The sequence below is a fragment of the Oncorhynchus kisutch genome, linkage group LG11, assembly GCF_002021735.2.
Source record: "Oncorhynchus kisutch isolate 150728-3 linkage group LG11, Okis_V2, whole genome shotgun sequence".
In the NCBI taxonomy this organism is placed as follows: domain Eukaryota; kingdom Metazoa; phylum Chordata; class Actinopteri; order Salmoniformes; family Salmonidae; genus Oncorhynchus; species Oncorhynchus kisutch.
Window position 1 is genome coordinate 66,784,165 of NC_034184.2, and position 27,687 is coordinate 66,811,851.

General features: G+C 41.5%; 1 protein-coding gene across 2 annotated transcripts in view; it reads left to right on the forward strand.

Annotated features, from left to right (window-relative positions):
* Nucleotides 1–27,687, forward strand: part of LOC109899372 (VOPP1 WW domain binding protein) — an 83,242-nt gene that overhangs the window by 14,021 nt on the left and 41,534 nt on the right. For both annotated transcript variants that reach the window (XM_031836141.1, XM_020494554.2), the window contains one exon: nt 4,373–4,431. In XM_031836141.1, coding sequence (XP_031692001.1) covers nt 4,373–4,431 — 59 coding nt within the window. The remainder of the gene's footprint in view (nt 1–4,372; nt 4,432–27,687) is intronic.

The window sequence follows — 27,687 nt, forward strand, 5'->3', positions numbered from 1 at the left end:
GCCCAGAGCATATGCTGATTCGTCTAGCACTAGGTTGACAGAGAATGGAGGTTATTGAAAGCATGGATGAAGCCTGAAATAACTGCAGATTTAGTTTAGAAGGAAGGCCTTATATAGTGTCTCCAATAGGCATGGGCGGTATCCAGATTTTCATATTGTCTTACCGTCCTTCTCTGATCCCGGAAATGTACGGTATTGCAAGCATAGCACACTAAAAACGCAAGAAATGCAAACAGAATTAGTACAAACTAATAGCGAAATCACAGACGCTGTTAGCTAAATGTTAACAGCTCATCAATTTATACAAGTATAGCTAGACGCCACCGAAAGTCATTTTCAGTGAGTGAGGACATTTACAAGCAAGATAACCAAATAAATTGTACAAATTAATGAAGTTGTGATGCATAGTTTTGAAGGAAGAGCAGCATGTGTACATGGAGGGGGAAAAAACGCTAGTAGGAAGCGCAGGGAGAAAAAAAATAAACTTATCCAGAGCTCTTTGAGAAAGCCATTGTAAGATATCTGAGCAAACATTTAGTAGTGAATTGCATATAAAGTGTAACTTTATCCTGTGTTGCCAACTCCTCGGTAAGGAAAGTAGCTATTGGCTGTCCTAAAAGTCGCTAGATGTTTCTAAATTACATCATCTCATTTGCACAATTGGCAATGTAATTTTGATGGACACTTTAGTAGAGAGGAAAAAGTGATAACACCCTAAATATGTTTAGAACTACGAATTAAATTTCTTCTGTCGATTTTGTTTTTTTTGTCACAATTCCAACCCTCCTCCTTTATCCGGGCTTGGGATCGGCAAAAGTGACCCAAAAGAGACACTGGTAGAGTTACTTCGTTTAAAAAAAAAAACGTTTTTTTTAGTTGTTTTCTTAATTTGTTTTTAACCTTATGGTCCACTTAGGAGCCTACAACAAGTCAGAGTAAAACATTAACATTTTTAACCATAACATTTAAAAAAATATATTTTTGTATACAATCTACATTAATCTAAATGGACCAAAAAGAGACAATAGTAAAATCTGCCAATGGCAATGTGAGAAAATTATGGTAACTAGTCTGGCCCTAATTCAGGTTAATTGTAAAAAAAAAAAAAAAAAAATGTAGGCCAGGGCAGGATCAGCCAGTGGTGGCTTTCTGCATGCACAATTAATTTGCAGTCGCCTGTGAGTGCTTGGGGGGACCACGGCAGCACCCGCTGCTCGTTGAGAAGAGTAAGATGTTGAGAAGAGTAAGAACGATACGTGCTTTCACGTCAGAGTCTCAGTCTACCAATAACACCAGAGAAAGTCGCTAGATTTGTCGCTAGTCGCTTTTTTGAAAATGTATTGCTAGAGGGGTCTGAATACTTGCTACAACACTGACTTCTTCACCTCATGTGTGACGCTACAACTCGCGGATAGATGTAGAACGCTACGGACGCTCCAGCTTCCGCTGTCTCCCATTGTGCTGTTACAAACCAGCACGTGACTGTCTCAACTGTTCTGGAGTAACACGGAACCCAAACCGGCTGCACCCATTGTGCATAAATGTATTTTGTCCCCCCACACCAAACGAGATCACGACACGCAGGTTAAAATATCAAAACAAACTCTGAACCAATTACACTGCTCAAAAAAATAAAGGAACAATTAAACAACAATGTAACTCCAAGTCAATCACACTTCTGTGAAATCAAACTGTCCACTTAGGAAGCAACACTGATTGACAATACATTTCACATGCTGTTGTGCAAATGGAATAGACAACAGGTGTACATGATAGGCATTTAGCAGCTCATCCAGAATGGCACATCAATGCGAGCTGTGGCAAGAAGGTTTGCTGTGTCTGTCAGCGTAGTGTCCAGAGCATGGAGGCGCTACCAGGAGACAGGCCAGTACATCAGGAGACGTCGAGGAGGCCGTAGGAGGGCAACAACCCAGCAGCAGGACCGCTACCTCCGCCTTTGTGCAAGGAGGAGCACTGTCAGAGCCCTGCAAAATGATCTCCAGCAGGCCACAAATGTGCATGTGTCTGCTCAAACGGTCAGAAACAGACTCCATGAGGGTGGTATGAGGGCCCGACGTCCACAGGTGGGGGTTGTGCTTACAGCCCAACACCGTGCAGGACATTTGGCATTTGCCAGAGAACACCAAGATTGGCAAATTCGCCATTGGCGCCCTGTGATCTTCACAGATGAAAGCAGGTTCACACTGAGAACATGTGACAGACGTGACAGAGTCTGGAGACGCCGTGGAGAACGTTCTGCTGCCTGCAACATCCTCCAGCATGACCGATTTGGGGTGGCATTTCTTTGGGGGGCTGCACAGCCCACCATGCCATGTGCTCGCCAGAGGTAGCCTGACTGCCATTAGGTACCGAGATGAGATCCTCAGACCCCTTGTGAGACCATATGCTGGTGTGGTTGGCCCTGGGTTCCTCCTAATGCTAGACCTCATGTGGCTGGAGTGTGTCAGCAGTTCCTGCAAGAGGAAGGCATTGATGCTATGGACTGGCCCACCCGTTCCCCAGACCTGAATCCAATTGAGCACATCTGGGACATCATGTCTCGCTCCATCCACCAACAGACTGCACCACAGACTGTCCAGGAGTTGGCAGATGCTTTAGTCCAGGTCTGGGAGGAGATCCCTCAGGAGACCATCCGCCACCTCATCAGGAGCATGCCCAGGCATTGTAGGGATGTCATACAGGCATGTGGAGGCCACCACACACTACTGAGCCTCATTTTGACTTGTTTTAAGGACATTACATCAAAGTTGGATCAGCCTGTAGTGTGGTTTTCCACTTTAATTTTGAGTGTGACTCCAAATCCAGACCTCCATGGGTTGATACATTTGATTTCCATTGATAATTTGTGTGATTTTGTTGTCAGCACTTTCAACTATGTAAAGAAAAAAGTATTTAATAAGAATATTTCATTCATTCAGATCTAGGATGTGTTATTTTAGTGTTCCCTTTATTTTTTTGAGCAGTGTATATTAATTTGGGGAAAGGTCAAAGTATTAAACACATATGGCAATTTAGCTAGATAGCTTGCACTTGCTAGCTAATTTGTCCTGGGATATAAACATGGAGTTGTTATTTTACCAGAAATGCACAAGGTCCTCTACTCCGACAATTAATCCACACATAAAACTGTCAACCGTTTCTAGTCATCTCTCCTCCTTCCAGGCTTTTTCATCTTTGAACTTATATGGTGATTGGCATCTACACTTTCATAGTATTATCACGATGACCGGCAACACAGTTCATCTTTCAATCACCCAGGTGGGTACCTGCTTCTATAAACCAATGAGGAGATGGGAGAGGCATGACTTACAGCCCAATCTGAGTCTGAAATAGAAAATACTTCTATTTTAGCCCTTGGCAACACAGATGCTTGTTTACGCGTGCGAGCACTGTGGGTGCAATAATGTAATAATATAGATTTCTACATTTCTTTTGCAATGCTCACGCATGCAACGCAAGCGGTGGAGTCAGCCTGTAAGCTTCATAATGTGAGCTGTGAAATGATGACCGCCATCTGCTTTATCTCCTAATGTATTGCACAAGTTGACTGCAGGTTTTAACTTAAAAAATATTCAAATGTATTGAAAAACAAAAAGTTTTGACGCTATTGAAAAACCATCCTGTAGCTTTTTCCAAATAACCCGGTATACCGTCCAACCCAGCTCCACAAGCATAAGACTGAGGCTCTATCAATTGCTGCAGACTGTCCTCTCCTTCCTTCATCTGCGCTGACCGGAAAGGACATGAAGGGTGAAAACAACATGGTAGAAACTGGTCAAGTCTTTCAGATCAGTTCAAGGGCATGAGAGGTGGCAAGGAGATAAAAAAAAAAAAAAAGTTTTAGTTGAGGAAGAGGCAGCAGAGACGCATAGAATAGTCCATTTCTGAGAAGAACCAGGTTCGCGGCTATTTGAAATCTCTGTTCCATTCCACACTTCCATTCCACCTGGTCAGTCTCCAGTCAAACAGCTGTGGTCCAGTCCCAGGACCTTTTTTGATTTGTTGCCATGTTACCTGGTCTGTAAGTGAAGAGGTTGTTTGAGGCCCATTTAAGAAAGGCTCTCTCTGAGCAACCACCCCAGGAAGTTGTGGAGAACCTCTCGTACTTGGATAGGGATGTATTTTGACAGACTTCTGCTGTTCCGAGAGAGGTTTTCGGGTAATTTGTTCCTGTCAAACGGCAAAAGTGTCAGGGCCTCAGCAAAGTACCGCTCTTGGTGATGTACTGAACCCAATGTCAGGTCATACTTTGTGGGATAAATGGTCTGTGTTGGGGTTAGGGAGAGTCTTAAATTTTTTTTTTAAAAGAGCGCATGGACATTCAATGACTTATTTTCTCTCCCTCTTGCAGTGTATAGAGGCCAAGAAGTCTTGCTGGTATTTTGAAGGTGGATACCCCATCTACTTTATGTAAGTACAACCTGCTACAACATGGTGTACAATGTCCGATTTACATTTTTTTCAAATTCTGTGGCATTGTGTTGTGACAACTGCACATTTGAGGGTGGCCTTTTATTGTACCCAGCACAAGGTGCACCTGTGTAATGATCATGCTATTTAATCAGCTTCTTGATATGCCACACCTGTCAGGTAGATGGATTATCTTGGCATTGCACCCGTCTCAACGTCAACAGTGAAGAGGCGACTCTGGGATGCTGGCCTTCTAGGCAGAGTTCTTCTGTCCAGTGTCTGTTCTTTTGCCCATCTTAATCTTTTATTTTTATTGGCCAGTCTGAGATATGGCTTTGTCTTTGCAACTGCCTAGAAGGCCAACCTCCCGGAGTCCCCTCTTCACTGTTGACGTTGAGACTGGTGTTTTGCGGGTACTATTTAATGAAGCTGCCAGTTGAGAACTTGAGGCGTCTGTTTCTCAAACTAGACACTCGAATGTACTTGTCCTCTTGCTTAGTTGTGCACCGGGGCCTCCCACTCCTCTTTCTATTCTGGTTAGTGCCAGTTTACACTGTTCTGTGAAGGGAGTGTACACAGCATTGTACGAGATCTTAAATTTCTTGGCAATTTCTCGCATGCAATAGCCTTCAATTCTCAGAACAAGAATTGACTGACAAGTTTCAGAAGAAAGGTCTTTGTTTCTGGCCATTTTGATCCTGTAATCGAACCCACAAATGCTGATGCTCCAGATACTCAGCTAGTCTTAAGAAGGACAGTTTTATTGCTTCTTAAATCAGAACAACAGTTTTCAGCTGTGCAAACATAATTGCATACGGGTTTTCTAATGATCAATCAGTCTTTTAAAATGATTAACTTGGATTAGCTAACACGACGTGCCATTGGAACACAGGAGTGACTGTTGCTCATAATGGGCCTCGGTATGCCTATGTAGATATTCCCTAAAAAATCTGCCGTTTCCAACTATAATAGTCATTTACAACATTAACAATGTCTACACTGTATTTCTGATCAATTTGATGTTATTTTAATGGACAATAAATGTGCTTTTCTTTCAAAAACAAGGACATGTCGAAGTGACCCCAAACTTTTGAACGTTGTGTACAGTCAAATGATAGCGTCTTATCAATAAAAATCCATTTTTCGTATTAACACTTCTTTTCAGAAGAAGCACAGTGTCTGTTGAGGCAATCGTCTCATCCATGAGTGTACACAAGTGTCTTTGTCAAGGCTTACCGTACATACTGTTTGTGGGAGACTGGCCTTTTCACAATGGGTCATCCTGCTTTTGCAGCTGAATGTCACACTCCAGTGAGCTAAGACATCTTGTATTCCCTCTGACCAGGGCCTTAATTCAGACCCACAGCACTTCTCTCCGGCTTAAGCTGCCCATCCATTCTCCCTCGCTGGTAACTACCAGCGTCGGCCGTTGTTCATTAAAATGAGAGCGTGCGCCTCGATGAAGAGATCACCTAGGTAATGGAAGACAACCAGCGTTTGACATCCTCCTTCTCCCTGCATACTGTGGCATTGGCAGGAACCAAACTATTTCCAGCAGTTAGAGCACAGGAGTTATCTGTGATTTCCAGCAGTTATCCATGATAGGGCACAGGAAGCGAAGAGTCCTTTGCGGTGCGATCAGTGAAACTCCACTACCATCATCATATACAGGTCAAACTACAAGTAACTGCCAAAATAAAGGAAGCACTTGAGTAAAGGAGGGATACAAAGTATATTGAAAGCAGGTGCTTCCACACGGGTGTGGTTCTTGAGTTAATTAAGCAATTAACATCTCAGCATGCTTAGAATCATGTGTCAATCGCTAGGCTACCTGGCGTGTGTGTGTCACCAGATCTCAACCCAATTGAACACTTATGGGAGATTCTGGAGCAGCCCTTGACACTGCATTTTCCACCATTAACAAAATGCCAAATTATGGAATTTATTGTGGAAGAATGGTGTCGCATCCCTCCAGTGGAATTCCCAACATTTGTAGAATCTAAGACACTTAATATTGGTGTTTCCTTTATTTTGGCAGTTTACTGTATATCTACTGGGGAAAGAGGATACCTAGTCAGTTGTACAACGGAATGCCTATACCTGAAATGTGTTTTCTGCATTTAACCCTGAATCAGAGGTGCAGGTGGCTGCCTTAATCGACATCCATGGCTGTGGCGCCCGGGGAATAGTGGGTTAACTGCCTTGCCCAGGGGCAGAACGACAGATTTTTACCTCGTCAGCTCAGGGATTCAATCCCAATGCTCTAACCACTAGGCTACCCGCTAGTGGTTATCGTCCAGATTCTTTACATGAGGAAACAGTGGAGTCCCAGTCCTGGTTAGAGAGCAGCTCATCAGGGGCCCCAGAGCTCCTGATTAACTGCAGGCTCTGGAAGGGATTCACCCACAGCAAGAGCCTTGTGCTCTGGCGTTAAGATGCAGGTCTCCCCCCCCAGGTGGCCAGGCAGAAGTTCACTGGGCAGGAACCAATTATAGATAGCGGCGTGCTTTTCACCCCAACGTAGTGCTAATCATCCGACTCATCTGGATGTAATGCTACCGATCGCGTAGAGCGTGATGTTCCGGGGACGTGGCAAGCCGTAGCCCTGGCACGGAATTATAATGTGGCTGAGTTTTGTTCTGCAGTAATGAAGTGAGGGGCTGTTGCGGTATTGGGAAAACGTGCCCATCCGTTTGAGTGACGCAAAGGAAGTATATGTGAGACTGGGAGAGGTGTCGGACACTTATCTCTTTTATAATCACTGTCACACGAGCACACACACACACATTCCTGATGGGCAGACCACAGGCTGTGAGGATCGGGAACACCACCTCCTCCACACTGACTCTTTACACAGGGGAGTGTCTTCAGCACACTGCAGTACTACCTATTCACCCACGACTGCGTGGCTTTGCACGACACCAACTCCAAGTTTGCTAACAACACCACGTTGTAGGCCTGATAACCAACAACGACAAGTCGGCCTGTAGGGAGGAAGTAAGTGAACTGGCATTGTGGTGCCAGGACAACAACCTCTCCCTCAATGTCAGCTAAACAAATGAGTTTGATTGTTGACTTCAGGAAGCAGAGGAGGGAACATGCCCCAATCTACATCAACGGGGCTGCAGTGAAGTCAGCTGTTTTATGTTACTTGGCGTCCACATCAACAACGACTTGACATGGACCAACAACACTGCCACTCCTGTCGAGATGGCACAACAGCATCTATACTTCCTAAGGTGGATGAAGAAATGTCGCATGCCCCCCTGGGTCCTCTCCAAATACTACCGCTGCACCATCAAAAGCAGCCTGACCGGTTGCATCACAGCCTGGTACAGGAAATGCTCCATCCACGACGGCAAGGCCCTCCAGCGGGTGGTGAAGACGGCCCAGTACATCACAGGTCCGTGTGCACACCCATCCCGAACATCTACTTGAAATAGTGCCTGAGGAAGTCTCGCAGCATCAAGGACCATACACACCCCAACCACGAGCTGTTCAATCCCTTACTATCGGGCAGACGGTATCGGAGCATGAGGTCTGTTACCAACAGGCTTAGAGACAGTTTCTATCTACAAGCCAACAAAACAGTTGACCTGGACTTGACCGCCTGCACTGACTCTCCGTACCTTAGCACACATGCACTCATTCATTTACACACCCACACAGACATACACTCACACACACATGGGCATATACATTCATGCTACACACACACACATCATAACTGCTGCTACCGGACTCTTATTTATTATTGCTAAATACTACACAACTTAAACACTGGCCCCCCCAATCCCCCCTTTCCCCAAAACACATGTAAATCATATAATTTGTACCTTCCTTTATTATACTTGTGCTAAAAATTGAATTGTAATCTACTGAGCCATTTACATTGTTTGCATTCTTATCTTTTGTTTCAAATTGTTGTTTCATTGTTGCAGGAACCTGCAAGTAAGCATATTTATCCTGGATGTAGGACTAATTAAAGTTAACTTGATACAGACACACACACACACACACACACGTGCCTGGTCATTCCCACCCCAGCCCAAATAGGTGGTGAGCTGTAGCAAGCTATCTGCTTTAGTTCGCCAGATCTCTGTCGAAGGGAGGAGCTGGTTTTTACATAATGTGTATTTATTTCTTCTAAACACATTTCCGTTTGTTGGATTGCAAATTTTTCAAATATTTTTATGTTCACTAGCTGGACAGGCAAACGCCATGTAGTACTAAAAAAAATCTAGTCTAGTGTACTATCTCTGCTGATCACGTCTGCCAATATCTTTATCCATATCTAAGGTAGTAGACAGCTGGTGACATCTCGATCTCTGTCCAACAAACTGCTATCAGGTAAAGTATATATATTTTTTGTAATCTAATTTCACGTTTCTATATTTAGTTATAGAAACGTGATGCTGTAAAATGACTCCCAACTTAGAAAACAGCAACCTTGGTAATGTAGCTAGCTTGCTAGTTACAAGTAGATCTGTTGGTAGCTAGCTCGAATATGGCTGTATCGCTAGCATGTCATTCAGGGACAAGGAGTGTTTTAGCTATTAGTTTAATCCAAGTAATAAATGTAATACCACAAAAACCAATAGGACAAGTAGTGTAAATCTAATACAGTCATCAAAGCAGGACCCACCAATTTCATTCATAACAAATAAGAAATGCCACATTTTATCCCTGTCAATAAGTGAAATAGGATGATTGCAGATCACCCTGCCTCAGATTGTCAGGATATTCATTTTCTAGCTTGCACACTACATTCCTTTTGCTGCGATTTATTTGATTAATTCTTGTCTATCACTTTTGTATGACAGGATCTATTCAACTCTCCTGTATCCTGCTCCCAGAGATCAACCAAGTGCTATTCACCAAGCATGGGGTCATTTACTCACCTCTGAGAAGAACCATTCGACTGCAGTTTCAACTATCACTATTTAGACATTGGGACCACATGCATTTTTGCCTGTTGTCTTTTCTTTGTGGGTTTTGTCTTACACAGTCTAGTGCCCTCAAATTCAACTCTGGACCTCGAAGCCCATTCCACTGCATTTTTTAATTGTTCCCCTCTCAGGGACTGGTTTTAGACCTGGGACACCAGGTGCTTGCAATTAATGATCAGATAGACCAGAACGAGCAGGCTCCAGACCTTGTACCTTGAAGGGTAAGACTTGAATACCCCTGATCTAGTGCATTTTAGAATGTAAGAAGAGCCACTACAGATGCTTGTTTGAGCATCTTTATTCATTGTCTCTCACTTTTGTCTCCAATGATCTATTCACCAAGACCTGCAGTTTGAACTAGCCCTGCCGTCACTATTTAGACAAAGATCACATATGTATTTGCCTGTTGTCTTTTCTTTGTGGGTTTACAGTCTAGTGCATTTTAGAGTTGAAGAACACCAACTACAGATACAAGTGCTTGTTTGAGCATCTCGAAGAAATACTGAAGCATGTGTTGATGACAGATCTACAGACTCCATCAGAGGCCCAGGCTTTTGGCATAGATGGATAAGAGCTAATTTCTGTACTGCAACATTGTAATATTGTGCCCTCCACAGCACTTGATATGCAGTGTCCTCCTTAATTATTGGGCCAGTGAAGCATTTTATTCCACCTTTTGGCTCTGTACTCCAGCACTTAGGATTTGTAATGACACAATGATACAGTACATTAATGTGGATGCTACCATGATTACAGATAGTCCTGAATGAGTCCTGAATAATGATGAGTGAGAACGTTAGACGCAAAAATATCCTAATCCCCCCCCCCCAAATGCTAACCCCTGTTATTGGAATCGTGAGAGGTTAGCATGGCTTGTGTCTTGGGTATGATATTTGTGCTTTCTCACTCATTATTCATCGAGAACTATCCATAGCACCCAAATTAGCACCCAAATTGATATAGATATGTTTAGAAACACATTATATTCTTATTTACAATAAAAGTGACTCCAAAATGATACAATACATTATTTATCCGTAACTTCTATTGGGCACTAAATAGTCTGAAACACAACCAAAACAAACAGCAAATGCATCCAAAAGGTTTGTAGTCACAAGCTTGATGTAATCATTGCGTGCTAAGAATATGGGATCAAATACTACACATATCACCTGTGTAATGATCATGCTGTTTAATCAGCTTCTTGATGTGCCACACCTGTCAGGTGGATGGATTATCTTGGCAAAGGAGAAATGCTCACTAACAGGGATGTAAACAAAAGACTTGTGAGAAATATGATTTTTGAGTGTATGGAATATTTCTGGGATCTTTTATTTCAGCTCTTTATTCCAACACTTTACATACTTTTTTGTTCAGTATATGTTAATTTGCCCCAATACTTTTGTTCCCCTAAAATGGAGGGACTATGTACAAAAAGTGCTGTAATTTCTAAATGGTTCACCAGATATGGATGAAAATAACCTCACATTAAAGCTGTCAGTCTGCACGTTAACCTCATAGTCATTGTATAATTTCAAAAGTGTTGGAGTACAAAGCGAAAACAAGAAAATGGGTCACTGTTCCAATAATTGATTGGTAGGTTACATTATACTTAGATTCTGCCTGAGACAACTTTGCTATTTGTCCCTGTACTCAATAAATGGTGAAACACCGTTTGATCGTGTTCTTCGTTCGAATGTACAGTGCCTTAAAGTATTCACACCCCTCCACATTTTGTTGTGCTACAAAGAATTCAAATGTATTTAATTGTCATTTTTGATCCATGATCTACACAAGATAATCTAATGTCAAAGTGGAAGAATGATTCTAACATTTATTAAACATTAATTTAAAAAAATACAACACTAATATACTGTATATCTTGATTAGAAAAGTGTTCACCCCCCCTGAGAATATACATGTCAGAAACGCCTTGGTTTTGGAGTAAGTCTCTAAGATTATACAATGTTTGCCCATTTTATTATTATTTTTAATTCTTCAAGCTTTGTCAAGTTAGTTGTTGATCATCGCTAGACAGCCATTTTCAAGTCTTGCCATAGATTTTTTGTGAAGATTTAAGTGAACTGTAACTTGGCCATTCAGGAACATTCAAAGCAACTCCAGTGTATATTTGGCCTTGTATTTTAGGTTATTGTCCTGCTGAAAGGTGAATTTGTCTCCCAGTGTCTGGTGGAAAGCAGACTGAACTAGGTTTTTCTCTAGGATTTTGCCTGTGATTAGCTCTATTTACATTTACATTATAGTCATTTAGCAGACGATCTTATTTAGAGCGACTTAGTCATGAGTTTATATATTTCCATACTTTTTTTCGTACTGATCTGTTTTTCTTAACTCCCTAGCCCTTGCCAATGACAAGTATACCCATAACATGATGCAGCCACTACCATGCTTGGAAATATGATCTCTAACTGTTTTAAAATAACCGTCATGGTGAAATCCCTGAGCAGTTTCCTTCCTCTCCGGCAACTATGTTAGAAAGGACGCCTGTATCTTTGTAGTGACTGGGTGTATTGATACACCATCCAAAGTGTAATTAATAACTTCACCATGCTCGAAGGGATATTCAACATCAGATTAAAAAAAAAAATATATATATATATATATCTACCAATCTTTTTTATTCTGCAAACAAAATTACACTTTCAAATTATTGGGGGGGGTGTAGATCAGTGACACAATCTCAATTTAATCCATTTTGAATTCAACAAAATGTGGAAAAAGTAAAGGGGTGTGAATACTTTCTGAAACGTACATTATGGAAAACATGTCTGACACTTCTGTCCTAGTTAGTAGAATAATGAATGGATTGGCAAGTTTTTGGCACCGTCATCCTTGAAGTTAGTAGCAAACATTTTAAGTCACCTAAATATACTCACATTACTGACATTTGAAAATCAAACATTCATTTCCCAACTGCCTTTTAATACAGGTAACGAGTGGAGGAAAGAGGAGCCTCTTAAAGAAGAAGTTACAGGTCTGTGAGAGCCAGAAATCTTGCTTGTTTGTAGGTGACCAAATACTTGTTTTCCACCATAATTTGCAAATAAATTCATTAAAAATTCTACAATGTGATTTTCTGGATTTTTTTTCTCATTTTGACTGTCATAGTTGAAATGTACTTATGATGAAAATTACAGGCCTCTCATCTTTTTAAGTGGGAGAACTTGCACAATTGGTGGTACTTTTTTGCCCCACTGTATAATACCAAAACATACCAAAACATGGTAAAACTGTTGAATTCATTGAGATGGCTAATGAAACACATTAACATTTATAGCAGCTTGCTAGGCTAGTCTAACATTGGCTAGCTTTCAATAAATTGGCAAAATGGTCAACGGAATTGCCTCTTCATGCGATCAAAACTATTCGTATTACATTCTGCATATTTCAAGTGCACTCAAACATATTTATCTGATTTCAGTCTTTGGTAGCTAACTATACCTGTTCCCCTTCATCGGACAGCAGCTCGTGTTTTCACACGAGACTGTTAACGTCGTAGATGGAAGTAGGCCATTGGCGATATTTGTCACGAGCAGTATGTACGGGAGTTCTGATAGGTTCCAAGTTTGGAAAATGTACCCGAGCAGACACTGTTGAAATATACTTTTTATGAGAAAATGTGCAAGAATTGAAGGCGACCCCAACGGGGATCGATAAACTTCTAGTTTTCCGGCTTTGACCCACCACCTAAAATACTTTGTTGTGAACAATCAAGAGGACGATGGGGTGAAGTGTGGCTCCCGGCTGGTCCCTGATATCAACCCTAATGTCCTGATGATGACTGCCACATTTCTCTCCCACTGTTATGGAAAATGTTCATTGCCAATTGAGTGTGACAACCAGGGAAGTAATGTACCCATCCTGTACTCTTGGAGCAAGTGTTTTTAACGTGCAACTTTTAATGTGAGAAACTGTCTTCACTGACTTTTATGGCTGGTTCTGCTGTGTTAGATATTATTCACAAGACCAATAAATCAGAGTAAGGGCAGGAAGGAAAGAGGGAGGAAGCTAGAGAATGTTTTCAACATTCCTAATTCACAGAAACCTCATCAAATGTTCAGGGAACCTTTTGAAGAATGAAATCTGAATTGCTGCGAAGAGACGGAAGTGAAATGAAAAGGCGGAAGTGAAATTGACATATTACAGGCTTATGAGCATGGGGGTTTTTCCACTCTTTTTCTTTTCTGTTTTCTGATGACTAGTTTTGCTCTCATTCTCCTGACTCTCGGTCGGTCTCTCCCCAGTCCCTCTCCCTCTCTCTCTCCCAGTCTCATGCCTGTCTACTTCTCTCCCTCTCTTTGTCATGTCTCTGTCTCCTTTACTCCCCCCCTTTCAGATTTTAACATTTGCATTGGGGTAAAATCCTGGGTTTAATGATTAGAGAGGACCTTGGATTGACTGTGCTGGCTCGTAAATTACTTCACCTCCCTCTCGGGTTTCTCTCATTTTTCTCTTGTTCCCTTATTCATATCCGACCATCGCCACGCGTGACAGGAACCAGCGGATTACAAATGAGACCGTACATACATGTCTGTCTGGAGCCAGTCACTGCGCCACTTTCCAACCCCATCAATTGCCGCTCGGAGTGTCTCGTCACACACACACACCAGCCCTCCAATTACAATGGCTTTATAACATAGGCCTGCCTGACATAACTCATAGTATACCTTATCAATGTACTGTAGCTAGAGGCCCATTTTCATAAGAAAATCTTCCAAAGGCTGTCGCGGGAGGCATCAAATTTGACTTTGTTTCTGTCTGCACAGCAGGTGTACCTCAGAGGGGAATCGAGGATAGAATAGTGTAGAAGCTTAATTTATTAAGGAGAGGAGTCTGCTGGAGCGTCTATATGAGACTCTTCATACCAGGGAGGGCAACTCCAGTCTTCGGGGGCCAGAGTCGTGTCACACTTTTTCCCCATCCCTAGTAAACACAGTTCATTTAAACTATACTGAACCAAAATATAAATGCAACATGCAACAATTTAATTGATTTTACAGTTCATATGAGGAAATCAGTCAATTGAAATAAATTCAAAAGGCCCTAATTTATGGATTATACATGACTGGGAATACAGATATGCATCTGTTGGTCACAGATACCTTGAAAAATAAATAATTAATTAGAAATGCCACACCTTCATAGTTTTAAAACAAACGTATACTAAGTTGAAAAAAACTAAAGACAATGACTTGGGCCTAAATGGGCCTCAGGTTCTCGTTACGATATTTTTGTGCAATAAAATTGCCATCGATAAAATGCAATTGTGTTTGTTGTCTGTAGCTTATGCATGCCCGTACCATAACCCCACCGCCAATGTCGACCTCAGCAAACTGCTCGCCCACACAACGTCGTGCACGTTGTTTGCTGTTGTAAGGCCAGTTGGACGTATTGCCAAACTCTTTAAAACAACGTTGAAGGTGGCTTATAGAGAAACATTGACTTCTCTGGCAACAGCTCTGGTAGACACTGCAATCAGCATGCCAATTGTATGCTCCCTCAACTTGAGACATCTGTGGATTTGTGTTGTGTGACAAAACTGCACATTTTAGTGGCCTTTTATTGTCCCCAGCACAAGGTGCACCTGTGTAATGATCATGCTCTTTAGTCAGCTTCTTGATATGCCACACCTGTCAGGTGGATGATTTATCATGGCAAGGAAAAATACTCACTAACAGGGATGTAAACAAATTTGTGCAGCAAATTTGAGAGAAATACATTTTGTGTGTGTATGGAACATTTCTGGAATCTTTTATTTCAGCTGATGAAACATGGGACCACACTTTACATGTTGCGTTTTATATTTTTTTTCAGTGTATTTGCATTCTAAACTGAAGATCATGATTTAGTTGATTATTGGAGTCAGCTGGGGCAAACGTGTGTTAGCTGGGGCAAACGTGTGACACCAAGCAGGCCCTGAGGACTGGAGTTACCCATCCCTGCTCTATATAATGTAGTCTAATTTATTATTGATTGGATGGGTCAGAAAAGTATACTGCTTAAGAAACTCCATATGTAAGGCTGCCACTCACAGTTATGCTGCATCCCTGTAATGATGGTGCAGGGCAGGGGGAACTGGGGAGGGGGGGCTGTGGCTAGGGAGGAGGGGGTCAGGGAAGGGGGGGTGGTTTACAGGGAGGGTTTTCTGGGTGGAGAATGACAAATGGGTGGGTTTACCTGTGGGTCCTGCTTTCTTTTACACATCCATGGGCTTATCAACATGAAATATAACAATTGATATCATTAATATAGCATTCCTTTCTGATAAACAATGACACCACTCGCTAATCTCTTGGAATTTGAAAGGCCTGAATTGTTCAAACGTTCCAGCTGTCTTGATATCCAAGCAAGAAACCATATTGATTTAGCAATGCTCCAAGTCACACACCTGCTCCAAAATTATCCACATAGAATACAGAACCATTTGTTCAAACTGGCTGCTTTTTAATCAGCTCTAAACAAAACTAAGGGTGTAATCATAATGATACATAAGAAACTCAAAATCACCATCCTTGGTAAAGGCGAAGACCGAGAAGGCAGAATCGCTTTCCTTAAATGCATCCATAATGTAAAGAAAATTGCCTTTTTATTCATGTTTCACATGTTTCCAAATTCATATGATCCTACATTTTTTGATTCTCTGAATAGCAAATGGTTGGAATTAACTTAATTCATGAATGCCATTTCGGACATGCGGGGCTGTGGAATGGTCGTTAAGACACTAACAGCTTACAGACGGTATGCAATTAAGGTTACAGTTATGAAAACTTAGGACACTGTCATGACTGTCCTGACCAGGTCAGGTTACAGGAGACCACAACCCTACAGATTATCTCTCAACCCCAACGGACGAGGTGAGATCTAGGGGTCTGAAGATGTGGGGGGTTTTATGACCCCTTACGCCTGTTAGAAATTGGATATGTAGACGGGCGAGTCGGTCAAGGATCGATTCAGACAAGGTGGTAAATTGTATGACAAGCTACAGTTTATTCAGAGTGAAGATATCTAGAACAGCATAATTACGGCTCTCCCGCTGGTTCGTACGGAAGCGCAGACGAAGAAGAGACCGTTACAATCAGTACACCACTATTATATAGAAAAGAAAGTAGGTTGATTCTGGAAGATCGGATCTTTGGATTGGTTCAGCTGGGGTGTAGTCTGTAGTCTTCCGCCATTGGCTCAGTAGTCTGTCCGTCATCGTAGAATCCTCTTCGGGCACACAATGTTAAGATACAAAGGAGATTATGTGTGTGTGCGCTGGTTTTGGCAATTAGTGTAATGCGGGAGCTATCCTGTAGGGGACCCCATAGGCTCTACTTTGAGTTGTAGGCCGTTATCAACAATAGTTTGGTCACCTGCATAAGAAATAGCATTTCTCTACACGCCCCGGTTAAATCTCAAGCCACAGACAAATTCCTTTGTCCTGTTACTATGGAGAACCAGCCTCAGAACATTAAACATGAAATAAAGGGACTTTGGAACAATGGTTTCCGTCAGCCACAATGGTGGTCATGACAATAGATGGAATATGAAAATGTATGTCATTTTTGTTTTGTTATTAAAGGTTAATAGATGACGTTATTACGAAAACATTGTAATGTGAAGAGTTTTCCTAGTAGATGTTTGATGTTTATACATTGTACGTTGTATGGAAAATATCCAAATCAAAGAGAATGTTTTGGGGAAGATGAAATGTTAAGTTAGTTGACTAAAATTGGATTTGAATAAAATCTAGACCTTGCCTCATTAACTTGGTACGCCCAGAGAATTGCCCTAAAGGTGGTTACGCCCACTTCTGACCCAAGGGTATAAAACCTGTGAGTATAGAATTTACAGACAAGACTACGTGACCCAAGCTGCAGCAAGGTCTAAAAAGTCAACGAACCCAAAACGCAACGCAAGTTTGAGGACAAAGAAATATTTTTCTACCCAAGCTACGGATGAGTAGCTGTGTCTAAGCGGGTGAATTCAAGTCAAACCACCTAGCCTCCATCTCCCATCAAATCGTGGTATCTAAAGGGTTTCATTCCTATGCTCTGAGCTACAGAGGTGTCTGTCCTCAGAAGACCCCTTCCAGAGCAAAGGGTGAGGGAACAGACTCCAAAAAGGCCAAAAAGGACACTGACATCGGGAGGACGCTCAGAGAGGTGCGCCGGAGTAGTGCGTCATCGAACAGCTGAAGGCCTACGCAGAGAATCCTCTGAGATCATCCCCACGTAATTACATCATTATATTCTGACCCATAAGAGCGGCAGTTTGGGGCAAGGCTAGGGTTAGATTAGCATAGCTGACAAATTCACCCAAATGTTTATTTCTCTTGTGTACTTTCTTTTTTCTCTCTCTTTTGAAATCCCCATTGTGGGTAACACGCGCCATAGTGTGTTGGCCCGTTATACTAAGTTCTAATCAATAGCCTATAATGTGTTTTGTCTATGTGTACTTTTTAAAATAATTTTAGCTTTTTAGTAAACAAATATTCAACCAAGATTGGTGTGGTACGAATTCATTGGTGAGACCCGGGTCCGTGCAAATTCACGGGCTATACGACTTTCAGAACGAGATTGGTAGAGGCAACTGGTTAATTAGCGGCTGTGTAAAATCGATATTCTGATATTCTTTGAGTTAATTTGGGAAATAGAAACTCAATAAAAACTAGTTTTCCCATGGTGCCCCCCCCAGGTTGAGTTAATAATTGCTTGATTCAGTTAATCACGCAATTAGAAACTTTAATCATTCGATGAACAGCCGTCGTCACATTAACTAATTCAACATCACGACAACACTAAAGAGGCCTTTCTACTGACTCTGAAAAACACAAAAAAAGATGCCCAGGGTCCTTGCTCATCTGTGTGAACGTGCCTTAGGCAAGGAGGCATGAGGACTGCAGATGTGGCCAGGGAAATAAATTGCAATGTCCGTACTGTAAATTGCAATGTCCGTACTAAGACAGAGCTACAGGGAGACAGGACGGACAGCTGATCATCCTCGCAGTGGGAGACCACGTATAACAATACCTGCACAGGATCGCTACATCCGAACATCGCACCTGCGGGACAGGTATAGGATGGCAACTACAACTGCCTGAGTTACACCAGGAACGCACAATCCCTCCATCAGTGTTCAAACTGTCCGCAATAGGCTGAGAGAGGCTGGACTGAGGGCTTGTAGGTCTGTTGTAAGGCAGGTCCTCACCAGACATCACCGGCAACAATGTTGCCTATGGGCACAAACCCACCGTCGCTGGACCAGACAGGACTGGCAAAAAGTGCTCTTCACTAACGAGTCACGGTTTGTGTCACCAGGGGTGATGGTCGGATACGTGTTTATCGTTGAAGCAATGAGCGTTACACCTAGGCCTGTACACTGGAGCGGGATCGATTTGGAGGTGGAGGGTCCGTCATGGTCTGGGGTGGTGACGTTAAGACACTAACAGTCATCGGACTGAGCTTGTTGTCATTGCATGCAATCTCAACCCTGTGCGTTACAGGGAAGACATCCTCCTCCCTCATGTGGTACCCTTCCTGCAGGCTCATCCTGACATGATCCTCCAGCATGACAATGCCATCAGCCGTACTGCTCGTTCTGTGCGTGATTTCCTGCAAGACAGGAATGTCAGTATTTTGCCATGGCCAGCGAAGAGCCCGGATCTCAATCCCATTGAGCACGTCTGGGACCTGTTGGATCGGAGGGTGAGGGCTAGGGCCATTCCCCCCAGGAATGTCTGGGATCTTGCAGGTGCCTTGGTGGAAGAGTGGGGTAACATCTCACAGCAAGAACTGGCAAATCTGGTGCAGTCCATGAGGAGGAGATGCACTGCAGTACTTAATGCAGCTGGTGGCCACACCAGATATTGACTGTTACTCTTGATTTTCATTCCCCGCCTTTGTTCAGGGACACTATTCCATTTATGTTAGTCACATGTCTGTGGAACTTGTTCAGTTTATTCCTCAGTTGTTGAATCTTATGTTCATATAAATATTTACACATGTTAAGTTTGCTGAAAATAAACGCAGTTGACAGTGAGAGGACGTTTCTTTTTTTGCTTAGTTTACTATCCACACGCAACCAATGTATACGCTCTGATTTACAACGCCATTGATGCCTGACGAGCACATAAACCGAAAGCAAAAGAGTACACATTCTACTCAAACAGACATAGAACATTCTCCCGGATCGATGTTATATTATATACACCTACAGTTTCAAATATTAAGAAATGAGAAATTCAACATGCGCTTGTCTGATCATCACGCTTGCTACTGCCAACTATGTCAGAATCTCCCAAAAGAGCCACAAGATGGCATTTCATCATTTCATTACCCCAAAATCCTACATTCTGTGATAAATTTGACATTTAATTAAATGAATAAATAATTATCCATAATAATTCAGTCAATATTCTGTGGAATTCCACCAAAGGTTTTTATACAATAATTATACTTCATTTGCATCTGGGTTGAATAAATAACAATTAAAGAAGATATCAGATTTGGAAATGTTAACTGCTTTCTAACGTTCTCAACAAACATTTTTTGGTTCCAGACCAGGTTACTCTTTCTAAAGTCGAGACACCTTAATTTATTGATAAGACTGAGAGCAGAATTTGCCATCCATAGTTGGACTCAACTAACTACTTTCACGGTAATCGTCCCAGTCTTTTACTGGCCAACAAACTACACAGTAATGATCAATTAGCTGATATCACAACTATTGAATCTGAAACGGGGGAATTAGTATCAGAACCCAAATGTATCATATTCTCCCACCTCTATAAGAAACTGTACACCACTGATTGTAAATCCACACCAAGCCAGAGTAAGTCCTTTCTAAAATAATGAAGAATGACTCTTCTATAGGCAAATCCCCTGGATGGGACAGTATTCCTCTTGAGGTCTATTTGAAATGTTTGAATCAATTAGGTCCACTATTGTTTGAAATTATTAACACAGCAATTCATAAAGGTTAATTTGGGAGAGATGTGAATACAGCACTAATTTAGCTTTTATTCAAAAAGGTAAGGATGCCACCCAGTGTTCTCACTATCGCCCCTTCTTTGATAAGCACAGATTTTAAACTGTTTTGCAAAATGTTGTTGTCCCATCTCAAGACTTATTTGCCCAAATTGGTCCACGTGGACAAAAGTGGGTTTGGTAAAGGTTCATCTTTGGATAACCTCCGTCGACTATCACATATCGTAAATGCTTAATCAGAAACAACAACTCCTTGGGATGTTTTATTTCTCAACACAGAAAAAGCTTTTGATAGACTAGAATGGCCATATCTCTGGTCTCTTTTGGAACATATGGGAATTGATTCCAATTTCATATGTTTAAAATACTAACATGCCAATCCCTCAACCATAGTTATAACAGGAAAGATCTGCTTTGCTCCTTTCATAATTACTAGACGCAGCAGACAAGATAATCACATTTTTTCCTTTGCTATTTTTCTTTTTCATGGAAGCCCAGGCAATTCATCAATCAAAAGAAATAACACATTTCCCTCAAATCTTCTGATCACTTCATCTCATTATACGCGGACAATATTTGACTATATCTACATAATGGATCTCAATTGCTCCCAAACGCATTGAAGATCATAGATAAATTCAGCTTAATCTTAAATTATAAAATGAATCTAACCAAATCAGCCCTTCTGCCTCTCAAGACCCCGACGGAGGACTCCATCTCTACTTATGGAATCCCAATCGTTTCCAATTTTAAATATTTTGGGGGAAAATATATTTCCTTCCTTAGATAAAACCATTTCTACAAACTTGAATAACTCTCAAATGAATGAAATTGGACCTCAGTAGATGGACTAACATCCCAGTTGCTTTAACCTGCAGAATATCTATTGTCAAAATGTATTGCCACGGCTGAATTCAATGCTTCCCATATCTCTCCCTTCTGGCTATTGGGATAAAATTCCTGGTGCGGTTTCAATTCAAGGTAAAAGATTCCGGATAAAATGAACCAACTTACAAAGAGAGAAAGACGTAGGAGGACTATCCGTAACAAACTTTAAACTGTATTTCAGGCACTAGCATTTCGCTTCATCCTAAATTGGTTTAGACATGATTCTTCCACCCTGAGTGTATTTAAAGAAATAGGGTCTTCACTGATATATCCCTTAAATGTAAACTACGCTTTGCATCTATTATTGCTCACACAACTTCTATTCGGCATAAAATTGAAAAACATACTCCATTATTTCACATTAATGCCTTGCGATTTGGAGGGCGGCCTTTTGCATACCCCCAATGTTCCAAATGTAGAATCCATATGCTTGCCGATCTCATGCATGGTTTGAGAACATTCCAAGATTTAAAAGACGCATAACATTACCAGGCAACTCCTTTTGAATATATTTACAATTTATGTCAGCTATGCTGTTCAATGGAGTCCATTGGGAAACACACTACCGAACCATGCAATGATGATTTATAAATAATCTGGGCTCCCAAAAGGACTGATCTCTATTATATATGAACAACTTTTGGAAAGTTCATGAGTTAGCCATTTTTTAAATTTTATTATGGTTCACAGATCTACATACAGTGGGGCAAAAAAGTATTTAGTCAGCCACCAATTGTGCAAGTTCTCCCACTTAAAAAGATGAGAGGCCTGTAATTTTCATCATAGGTACACTTCAACTATGACAGACAAAATGGAATTTAAAAAATCCAGAAAATCACATTGTAGGATTTTTAATGAATTTATTTGAAAATTATGGTGGAAAATAAGTATTTGGTCAATAACAAAAGTTTATCTCAATACTTTGTTATATACCCTTTGTTGGCAATGACAGAGGTCAAACGTTTTCTGTACGTCTTCACAAGGTTTTCACACACTGTTGCTGGTATTTTGGCCCATTCCTACATGCAGATCTCCTCTAGAGCAGTGATGTTTTGGGGTTGTTGCTGGGCAAAACACGGACTTTCAACTCCCACCAAAGATTTTCTATGGGGTTGAGATCTGGAGACTGGCTAGGCCACTCCAGGACCTTGAAATGCTTCTTACGAAGCCACTCCTTCGTTGCCCGGGCGGTGTGTTTTTTGTGTGTTTTTTTCTAATTTTGTCTGTCATAGTTGAAGTGTACCTATGATGAAAATTACAGGCCTCTCATCTTTTTAAGTGGGAGAACATGCACAATTGGTGACTGACTAAATACTTTTTTGCCCCACTGTAAGTGAATCTGAGCAACCCTTTAACTGGAACAGAATATGGAAAAATATGACCTTGGCATCCCATAATCCGAACCATCAATTGATACATTTTAAATTTGTTCAGACTTTTTTTGACAGCAAGGAAAGGTTTTACGATGAAACTGTCCCCAGCTGTTCACTGTGTCCCCTAAATCAGGTAGGCATATTCCTTCACATGATGTGGGAGTGCCTTGCAGTTAAATGGGACAAAGTAAAAAAATATATACATATTTCAAAGTGCATGAATGTAAATATTCCATTTTACTTAACAATGACAGCTCCTTGAATTTCCCAATCAGAGATGATCACTGCGGGCAGGCAGCACTGCCGCAAAAAAAAATGTTGGCTCAGTCCAATAAGGAATGGTGCTAGTCAAGGAACAATTGAGGCCTGGACAAATATACTTGACTCTAGATAGAGATATGAGGGGGTGTGGACTGACAACTAACCTGTCTTGCTAGGCAGGGTGGGAAGGGGGGGATTGCAGGGTGTTGTGAAGACATGTTGGGTTGAGGGTGTAGGCCCACCTTTTTGTTTCTTTTTCTCTACATACCAATTTTATTCTTATAAAATCCTGTGTGATAAATATGATTTCTCTGTATTTCTTATACAGGAAAATCTATGGGTGAATGTGGCAGCCTACGGGTACATGTGGTATAAACTAAGTGTGTAAATTGACATGAATATGGTACCGGTAACCAAAGCAAATCAATTCTGGATTATGCTGTATATGGAATGGTTGTATTATTGATGGGCATTTGTACTGTATGTGTAACAACTGTAAATATGTTTGTGTTCTTAGGGACACTGTACGGGACAGCATTCCCATTGATGTTTGTTATGATATCGATATTGGTTGTGGAAGCTGAGAGCAGGGAAGGAAAGGGCAACATTAGCTATATAGGTGCACACTGAGATATATACACTGAGTGTGCAAAACCGTTATGAACACCTGCTCTTGACAAAGACTGACCAGGTGAAAGCTATAATCCCTTAATGATGTCATTTGTTAAATCCTCTTCAATCAGTGTGGATGAAGGGGAGGGGACTGGTTAAAGAAGGATTTTTAAGCCTTGATACAATTGAGACATGGGCCAGCATCCCTGTGGAAGCATTGGCGTCAACATGGGCCAGCATCCCTGTGGAACACTTTCGACACGCTGTAGAGTCCATGCCCTGACGAATTGAGTCTGTCCTCAAGGGAAAAGGGAGGGGAGCTTAAAAATCCTTCTTTAACCTGTCTCCACCCCTTTATCTACACTGCGTTTGAAGTGAATTTAACAAGTGACATCAATAAGGGATCATAGCTTTCACCTGGGTTCAGCTGGTCAGTCTTTTGTAAAAAGAGCTGGTGTTCCTAATGTTTTGTACATTCAGTGTATATCATGAGACTGAGGCAGAGGCAGAGAAGTGCACTGAAACGCACCTCTCCCATGCCTGCTCTTTCCATCTTTCTCACCCTTCTGTGTGATAGAAGAGAAAGATGATAGGAGCAGACAAGGAAGAGCCGTTCACAGAGAAGACAGCCCTTTCAATGCACTCCTCTGCCTTCGCCCAAATGAAGTCCTGTCGGCCTGGCAGCCTTCTTTAGCATCTGCTGCATTGCCTCTAGTGACGAGAGCAAAGACAGAGTAGGAAGATGATAGGCTAAAACTGCTTCTCCAATAGAAATCTCCGGTCAGACTTGTAGGCAATGTCATGGCGACGTTGGTTAGCTAAGCTCGTGCGCAGAATTACGTCATCGGGTCTAACGGTTGTCTCGCGCTGAACTGAACTGCAGGCCTTCAAATCAAAGGCATTTCCTTCGATATCAAGTTTTTTTTTTTACTAAGATGAAAACGTGTCAGTTTGTCACTTTCACAAGGTTGGAGTAATAACATGTTCAACTAGGTTGTGCCTTTTTAGATTTATAAAAATCTTCCTAAGTTTTCACTTCTCTCATTGACTAGTCATTTTCTATTAAGGTATCATTACTTTTACTCAAGTATGACAATTGGGTCATTTTTCCACCTTGTCATTTGTGCAACTTTAGTTGTGATACAAAAGTTAGTCTATATGTTTAGATATGTTTTATACATTCTAAGGCTGCGTGATGCGGCTGATAATGATTTGACAAAAGTATCATGAAAGGCTGCACACACTTCATCAGTCTCTTATTCACAATTTGACAAGCACTTGATAATATTACCCATCTGACTATTCTTAATTGAATCTGGTCTTCACATATAGCCTACTAATATATTGTGTGGAATTACTTTTGATTTAGAAGGGCCCACAAAAATATATAATAATTAATGGAGGTTATGGGCGGTTACGTTATTTAATATGCGAGCATAGGCGGCACGTCCAGAAGTCTGTGGGAGCTTTCCCCAAAGTATATTGCCAAAATTGTGTAGGCTAATTAGCTTACTCCTGTCTATACATAAATACAATCTTTCAAAATAGGCTACTTAAGATAGATTTGGTCACGGAAGTCCGGAACCAATACACGCAGTCAGTCAGGAAAGCTAAGGCCAGCTTCTTCAGGCAGAAGTTTGCATCCTGTAGCTCCAACTCCAAAAAGTTCTGGGACACCGTGAAGTCCATGGAGAACCAGAGCACCTCCTCCCAGCTGCCCACTGCACTGAGGCTAGGTAACACGGTCACCACTGATAAATCCATGATTATCGAAAACTTCAATAAGCATTTCTCAACAGCTGGCCATGCCTTCCGCCTGGCTACTTCAACCTCGGCCAACAGCTCCGCCCCCCCCGCAGCTCCTCGCCCAAGCCTCTCCAGGTTCTCCTTTAACCAAATCCAGATAGCAGATGTTCTGAAAGAGCTGAAAAACCTGGACCCGTACAAATCAGCTGGGCTTGAGAATCTGGACCCTCTATTTCTGAAACTATCTGCCACCATTGTCGCAACCCCTATTACCAGCCTGTTCAAACACTCTTTCATATCGTCTGAGATCGCCAAGGATTGGAAAGCTGCCGCAGTCATCCCCCTCTTCAAAGGGGGAGACACCCTGGACCCAAACTGTTACAGACCTATATCCATCCTGCCCTGCCTATCTAAGGTCTTCGAAAGCCAAGTCAACAAACAGGTCACTGACCATCTCGAATCCCACCGTACCTTCTCCGCTGTGCAATCTGGTTTCCGAGCCGGTCATGGGTGCACCTCAGCCACACTCAAGGTACTCAACGATATCATAACCGCCATCGATAAAAGACAGTACTGTGCAGCCGTCTTCATCGACCTTGCCAAGGCTTTCGACTCTGCATTCTGTTTGCAACAAGGTACTAAAGTAAAACTACAATAGTGTCCTGAATACACATTGTTATGTTTGTTGCAAATCCAAATCAACACATTGCTGAGTACCACTCTCCATATTTTTAAGCACAGTGGTGGCTGCATCATGTTATGGGTATGCTTGTAATCGTTACGGACTGGAGGGGGAGGGTTTCAGGATAAAAAAATGTACGGAGGAAAACCAGGTTCAGTCTGCTTTCCACCAGACACTGGGAGATTAATTCACTTTTCAGCAGGACAGTAACAATGCCAAATCAACACTGGAATTACTTACCAAGAAGAGAGTGAATGTTCCTGAATTGCTGAGTTTTGACCTGAAAATGGTTGTCTAGCAATGATCAACAACCAACTTGACAGAGCATGAAGAACTTAGAAAATAATCAAATAGGCAAATGTTTCACAATCCAGGTTTAGAAAGCTCTTAGACACTTCCCCAGAACGACTCACAGCTGTAATTGCAGCCAAAGGTGATTCTACCATGTATTGTTTTTATTTAACCTTTATCTAACTAGGCAAGTCAATTAAGGACACATTTTTAAAATTTACAATGACATGTATTGACTCAGGGGTTGAATACTTATTCTAATCAATATATATTAGTGTTCTTTTTTCCATGAATTCTTTACAAATGTTAGAATTTTTCTTTCACTTTGTCAAAAAAACAACAACAACTAAATCAATTTTAATCCCACAAAGTCAAGGGGTGTGAATACTTTCTGAAGGCACTGTCACCATTATTTTTCATTAACTAAAGGGCAATTCCACAGTAACAAAATTATGCTGAGACCACTAAAATGTATGGCAAACAAAAAATGTTGATTTTGAAGTTTAACACTCCATACAACTATATGTCAATGACTGCTTTGAACAATTGACACAGTAAAAAAATACATGAAACTGTGCAGATGCAAAGTTTGGTAAGATAATTACTCTAAAATAGATTTTTTATTCTGTTACCAAAATTTGTATTTACACAGTTCTTCCTGTAAATGTGTTTTTGTCAATTTTTCAGTCACAATTGTTGAAAGTAGTCCTTGTACATAGAGTTCTATAGTTTGTTAAACTTTAAAAAGTCTATGTTTTTTGTTTGGTATACACTTTAAAGTGAAACCTGAGTCTCAGCGTAATTCCGTTACCATGGAATTACCCATAACAAGTACTATCCACACATTTCTAACCAACCGAAGACAATGAACACCCTTTTGAGCGTTTCAAACAAAGCCCGACGTCTGAATATAACAGGCTAATGTTCTTACTCAGCAAGAGTGCAACGTAAGAGAGATCTCTGCTATGACCTAAAGCCATTTTAAAGGCCAGGGCCTGGAAAGCCTTGCTCTGCAACCTCTTTCTGCTTTGAGTAAGTGTGAAGATGGATTTGGATTTGGGATTCTGTGCTGGGTATCCCACTGGAAGAATACCTCCACTGCCCACCAACCCTTTTTCCAAATATGCAGTGTAACTGTGTTCGATTTACATCATAGGTTCTGAATAGTGCACTATGCTTTTAGGAATAACAGACAGGTGTCAATAGAGTATCAAAGTACACAGTAGTAAACTATTGGAACCATCGAAGGAACTGAAACATTCGCTTACAGTATATTTGCTAAAGAACAAATCTATTAGAATCAGTTATAGGAATGATATTGTCCCGTACAGATGATAAAATTCTCCTTGGGTTTGGGGGAGACTCGGTGCTGTCTGTGTCTCCATCAGGATTGACAGGTGGTCTTGTGACTGATGAGGCGCAGGCCCATGACGTGTGTTTACACAGACGTCACCTTGCTCTTT